The following is a 6,043-nucleotide window of genomic DNA, read 5'->3' on the forward strand; positions in this document are numbered from 1 at the left end:
CTACATATTTTATTCAGTCTTTCTTATTTTAAGGAAAAAAATTTAAAAAACATCGTTCAAACTTTTTTTTTTTTTACATTATGTATGTCTATTTTAATTTCCCTTCCATACTGAACCACCTGAACTAAATAGAAAAAATATCAGATTCCATCTTTCATTAACCTAACGCCAGAGAACAGAGTTATCTTTCACTTTCACAAACAAACCTTTATTACGCTGTTTAACCCAGATTTAAGTGACGCGAAGACCCAGGACGCTCCCATTGGCTGAGATGAAAGCTGAGCTTCAGAAACACACCTGACCTGCCCTTCTTCCTTGTTTAACTTTTCAGTCTCTTCACACGGAAGAAGAAATAAGCAGCCTGAAACTGGGTCTAAGCATGTGAAGCTACATCGGAAAAATGAAGCCCTTGTTTATCGTTCTGATTCTAGTGGGAATCCAAGGGTCTTCCGCAGGTGAGTTAGACATTTTAAATGTTTAGAGATTAGTGTTATTATAAGAACTTTGTGTTTTTTTTACGTTCGTTTGATAACAGGTTCTGGAACTGTATGCCGAATGTTAAACATTTTACTCACTTATTATTATTATTTTTTTAATATCTAAAATTAAACAAAGTGGACCGGCGGTTAAGTTTTTTTCTTACCTTTTTTTAAATCCTATGTTATTATTTGTTTACATTATCTTGTAGATGATCGACTTGGGCTAAATCCAAAATGGCAGCATGTTAAGTCGTAGCAATGTTGGGTTAGGCGACATGTAAAATAGCCATTAGTGAGTTTATTACTCTTATACCACTGTCTAATAAACATTTTGGATTAAGTTTAAGACTTATTGAGGATTTTCAATTCACACTGTAAGCCCCATTGTTTTTTCAAATTTTAATGCTTCTTCAGTTAGAGTTTAGCGTTTCTTCTACTAATATCTATCTATCTATCTATCTATCTATCTATCTATCTATCTATCTATCTATCTATCTATCTATCTATCTATCTATCTATCGAATTTTATTTGTATAGGACCTTTCAGCAGCAAGGGATTTCAAAATGCTTTACATCATAAAAACACAAAAATACAGTCATAGAGCACAGTCAACAACATTAAATTTTGTCGTCATTACACATCAGATTATTGATTAATGTTTCATGATTATTTTCAAAAGCAACTCTAAACAGCTGGGTTTTTAGTATAGATTTAAAGGAACTTTAGGATCTCTACATCTCACCAAGGCATCAGTCCTCTAATCCTGGAGATTTTCTTCAGGTGATAGAAGGCTGACTTTGTGACTGTCTTAATGTGGTTCTGAAAGTTCAGGAACAGTCCTTCACTACTCCCAGGTTTCGGGCCTGATTGCTAGTTTTTAGTTGTAATAACTGAAGCCTTGTGCTGACTTTAGATCGTTTCTCTTTAAGTCCAAAGATAATAACTTCAGTTTTGTTTCTATTGAACTGAAGAAAGGTTTGGCACATCCACACCAACCAGCCAAAATTAAACAAAACACTGAATTTAATAAAAGGTTAACAGTTTTTATTTTGCTTACAATAATCACTTACTTTACACGCAATAATTTTCAGTGCAGTGATCTCCCTCCTGACATTTTCGTCTCATTTCTGTTCTGCTCTTTATGCAGATAACCACACGAACTGACTACAGTTTTCATAAATAGACTTGTTGTCACTAGCTCATGTTGGCAAACTCTATAAAGTACATTAAACTTTTTTCTGCGTTTATTTTTTCAAGTGTAACTAACTGTAGTAATTTTGTTGACAACTTTAGGGCAGAAGATAATTCTAAGTAATATAATAATATTTCCTTTTTTAAAGTGAAATACTTTATGGACTGCTGCATTATGTAATAATTAAGTTAAACAAGAGCAAAGTAGCACATTACTACTCCAGTTCTAATGTAACAAAATCTGAACAAATTAAAGAGATGAAAAATACACTTTAACTGCTTGAATCAGAGTTAAGGCATTTTGTGCTGGTTTGTACATTCAAATTCAAAAATACTTTGTTGATCCCAAAGGGATATTAAGTGTTGTTGTAACTCATTGATTAATATTCTTCAGCGTTACTGTAGATGGTGATGGTTGTTGGTAGGAAAGACCTCTTGTAGCAGTCTGTATTGCAGTGAATTTGAAGACGCCTCTGACTGAAGACACTCTGTTTTCCCAAGAGAGTTTCATGTAGAGGATGGTCTGGGTTTTCTGTAATTTTTTTGATTTTATGTAAAATCCTTCTTTGCATTATCATCTCCAGAGGTTCCACAGTCATTCCCAGAACAGAACCAGCTTCTTTATCAGGCTGTTGAGCATTTTAGGTTCCTGGTTCTGATGCTGCTGCCCCAATAGATGATGGCTGAAGAGATGATGTTCTCAACAATAGACTGATGCTGATCTGCAGCATCTTGCTGCAAACCTTGAAGGATTGTCGTTTCCTCAGGAAGTCCAGTCTGCTCTGTCCTTGTTGATAACTATATTATCTGGAGAGGATGATTCAAAGATGGATTCTTCATAAAATCAAGAAAATTATGGACAACCTTGACCATCCTCTTCGTTAAACTGTCTTGGGAAAACGGAGTGTTGTCAGTTAGAGACTTCTTCAGATTTGCAATAACACAGACTGCCACAGGAAATACAGCCATTACCCTCTACAATAACTCTTTGAAAAATTTGAATTAATATGAGTTGCAACAACATTTAATTTGGAAGCAATAAAGTATTTTTGAAAACTGTTAGCAACTGCTATCAACTCCAGAAAACTGTTGGCAGATGTGTTTGTCTGCTAACAGTTTAAAGAATAAAACGGTTCCAGTGGACCTTTTATTTCCTTATGAATAAAAAAATGAAGTCTATTAATAGCTTTAGGGAGGCACTTTTAACAGCCTGTTTTAAAGGGTGAAATAAATTCAGATTTTATTGTTGTTGATTTAAGAGAAGTTTTAGAATAATAACATTACACATTGTGATGCCTAGTTTGATCAATCTGAGGTTCTGGTGGGAATATTATGACTGATATAAGGAATATTAACAATTATTAACGTGTGTTGAAAGTTAAATGTATACTGATAATACAATTATCACTATTTAGCAAAGATATTCAATATTCTGAAAGGTTAGGTCCATTGTTTCAAAGAGAGCTTATGTTGCTGCTAAATTAGTTTGTTTAAAAATTAAAGTTATGGAGATATAAGTAAGCAACATATAAAAACAAGGTGTGTTTAATATTTTTTCATCTATCAGAACAGAACCTGATGAAGAGTTACGTTAGGTATGAATAACAGAGTAATGTTAAAATATATAGAAATGTGCTATTTCTTACAGTGAAGCACTCTCTGAAGTATTTCTACACGGCATCTTCTGGAATAAAAAACTTCCCATCTTACGTCTCTGCTGGTTTGGTGGATGATGTTCAGATAAGTTACTGTGACAGCAACATCAACAAAAACATCCCTAAACAGGACTGGATTAAGAAAGTGAGCTCAGAATATCCAAACTACTGGAAGGAGGAAACACAGACATGTCAGGTTAAGCAGCGGATCTTCAAAGCCAATCTAGAAATTGCCAAACAACGCTTCAACCAGACTGAAGGTTTGTTCATGATTCATTTTATATAAAGTACATATATTTTAAGTTTCCCACATTGTTTGTATACATCATCATGTCATTGATTATTTTACACATGATTTTAGTCATTGTGCATCTGAAGATATTTCTGTTTCTAATCCAGTAAATTTGAAACAACTAATCTTTTTCTGCATTCCTCTGTATTCTGAAACTTGATCATCAAATTGTTTCTATAAGAATTAATGCCTTAAAACCCACAACATTACACTTTTGGAACATAAAGCAATACATGTTTAATTATTTGTGGTTATTGTCCAATTTAGAGTTAGGAACACATGAGTCGCTTTCGCACTGCACGGAACGGTACGGAACGGTTCCAGCCCTGTTGTGTTCACATTAAGCTGAGGGCGCCATCGAAGAGGTGCCAGACGTCATTATTTTTTAAGCTAAACAATGGTTTCGATGTAGTGGCCGGCTGAACTCGTTCATCAGCGAGTAAGCGGAGGAAAAAAATTAGACCAGGTGATTGCACTATATTGAGACGAATCCATTGCTAATTAAAACTAATAATAAACATATTGAAAAGAGCACTCTTTACAAAATAAAATRCAGTTTAGTGAGAGCCAGCTGTCAACRGAAAATCAACRTCTGACTCCATAACAACCAGCGGCCAATCAGCTGCTKGTTCTAAGCAGAACCGCTTGGCCGGCCCGATTGGAACCACAGCTCTTGTGGTTCCATGGGGCCGGGTGGAACCGGTCGCAAGTTGTAATGCGAACACGCTCTGAACCGTTCCGTTCCGTACCGTTCTGTGCAGTACGAAAGCGCCTATGGTAAACTAAATGTACTATTTTTGATGGTGGGCATAAATGAAAAGTTGGCATTTTGTTCAAAGTGTTTATTTAGTTAAATTGTGTATAGGTTTAGGAGTTTCTCTTTGATATAACAGTCTTAAACTGAAAAACATTTGGGATGAATTAAGGGAATGTATTTGAAATTCACTGATGTCTCTGTTTCAGGAGTTCACTTCTATCAGCAGATGTATGGCTGTGAGTGGGATGATGAGACTGGAGAGGCCAGAGGTTATGATGAGTTTGGTTATGATGGAGAAGATTTAATCACACTGAACCCAAAGACACAAGAATGGATCGCACCAAAACCACAAGCTGTCATCACCAAACACAAGTGGGATCATGATAAAGATGCTGCAGAACATGAGAAGTACTACTTAACTCAGATATGTGCTGAGTGGCTGCAGAAGTATGTGAACTATGGGAGAAGCTCACTGATGAGAACAGGTATTGCAAAACGTAATGTAGTTTAAAATACATTTGCTTTGTATGAACATGTCTCCATCACAGTTTTCATGCATTTATTAGTCTTTGCAACAAGTTTTTACTGCATTGTCTCATCAGTCATCATCTTTTTCCTTTCACATTAGATGACCTTTTTCAGAAATTAACTGACCAACATTCACTGTATATTGAGATGTACATTGTTTAAATAAATTAGTTACAATCAAGTGATGTTTATCTTTATATAAGATCTAAAAATGTTTTTGTATATGTAAATGTCTTCGCATATTCTCCAGATCTTCCTTCGGTGTCTCTCCTTCAGAGGACTCCATCCTCTCCAGTCAGCTGCATCGCTACAGGTTTCTACCCCAAAAGAGCTGAAATGTTCTGGAGGAAAAATGGAGAGGAGATTCATGATGGTGTGGATAAAGGAGAAATCCTCCCCAACAATGATGGGACCTTCCAGATGAGCGCTCACATCGATCTGCGATCTGTTCCAACTGAAGATTGGCCCAAGTATGAATGTGTGTTTCAACTCTATGGAGTGAATGACATCACCAATAGACTGGAGAAAACAAGAATCTTGACCAATGGACGTACGTATTTATATAAATGTATTTACTTCTAGATAAATACCTGCTAATTACAAAATTCTATAGATTTACTTTCTGTTTTAGGACTCAGAATCAAGCAGATTTTTGTTTTAGGTTTGTTAGGTTAGATGAATTTACTGTAAGATAAATGTTATAACAAGTGATTTGCTGCTAATACAATCTGCTCCAGTTGTTTGTGTGTCTTTTAAACGTTACCAAATTCAACAAACCTTTCAAGCTAATTAATGTTCAAGTTTTAGGTTATAATAAATATTAAAACAACTTTATGACATTTAAAAATAACTAAATTATTCATTAAATAACAACTTACAGTTATAGTTACTGAAAGAAAATACACTGGAGCCCAGAAACCTGAAAAAACAAGATGAACAAAACAAAAACCAGGTCATGGTGTTAAGTTAAACTGAGATGAAAGATATGATAAAACCAAAGGTGCTGCAAAATGAAAAGCTTTTACATCTTTATTGCGTTTGCAGCACCTTCTCTGTCACATCTCTGAAGACTTATTTCCCCCCTATTTCATGTTTTCCATAGATCTTCTCATGATTAAGTTAGTCTCAACAGCATGAATT

The 6,043-nt window shown here is 35.0% G+C and overlaps 1 protein-coding gene across 1 annotated transcript; it reads left to right on the forward strand.

The window, feature by feature from the left end:
- The first annotated feature begins 327 nt into the window (after nt 1–327).
- Nucleotides 328–5,500, forward strand: LOC103460910 (H-2 class I histocompatibility antigen, K-K alpha chain). Its single transcript, XM_008403228.2, has 4 exons — nt 328–455; nt 3,320–3,586; nt 4,582–4,860; nt 5,154–5,500. The coding sequence occupies exons 1-4, from the start codon at nt 401–403 to the stop codon at nt 5,483–5,485; spliced, it is 933 nt and encodes a 310-aa protein (XP_008401450.1). The 5' UTR covers nt 328–400; the 3' UTR covers nt 5,486–5,500.
- Nucleotides 5,501–6,043: the final 543 nt, after the last annotated feature.

Source organism: Poecilia reticulata, unplaced genomic scaffold (assembly GCF_000633615.1).
Source record: "Poecilia reticulata strain Guanapo unplaced genomic scaffold, Guppy_female_1.0+MT scaffold_339, whole genome shotgun sequence".
Taxonomy (NCBI): Eukaryota; Metazoa; Chordata; class Actinopteri; order Cyprinodontiformes; family Poeciliidae; genus Poecilia; species Poecilia reticulata.

Excerpts from the sequence above, each read along its gene's own strand:
- LOC103460910 (XM_008403228.2), top strand. The coding sequence starts at position 401 with ATGAAGCCCTTGTTTATCGTTCTGATTCTAGTGGGAATCCAAGGGTCT. Across the intron at positions 3,587-4,581 it reads ACGCTTCAACCAGACTGAAG|GAGTTCACTTCTATCAGCAG; the intron begins GTTTGTTCATGA and ends TCTCTGTTTCAG. Across the intron at positions 4,861-5,153 it reads AAGCTCACTGATGAGAACAG|ATCTTCCTTCGGTGTCTCTC; the intron begins GTATTGCAAAAC and ends CATATTCTCCAG.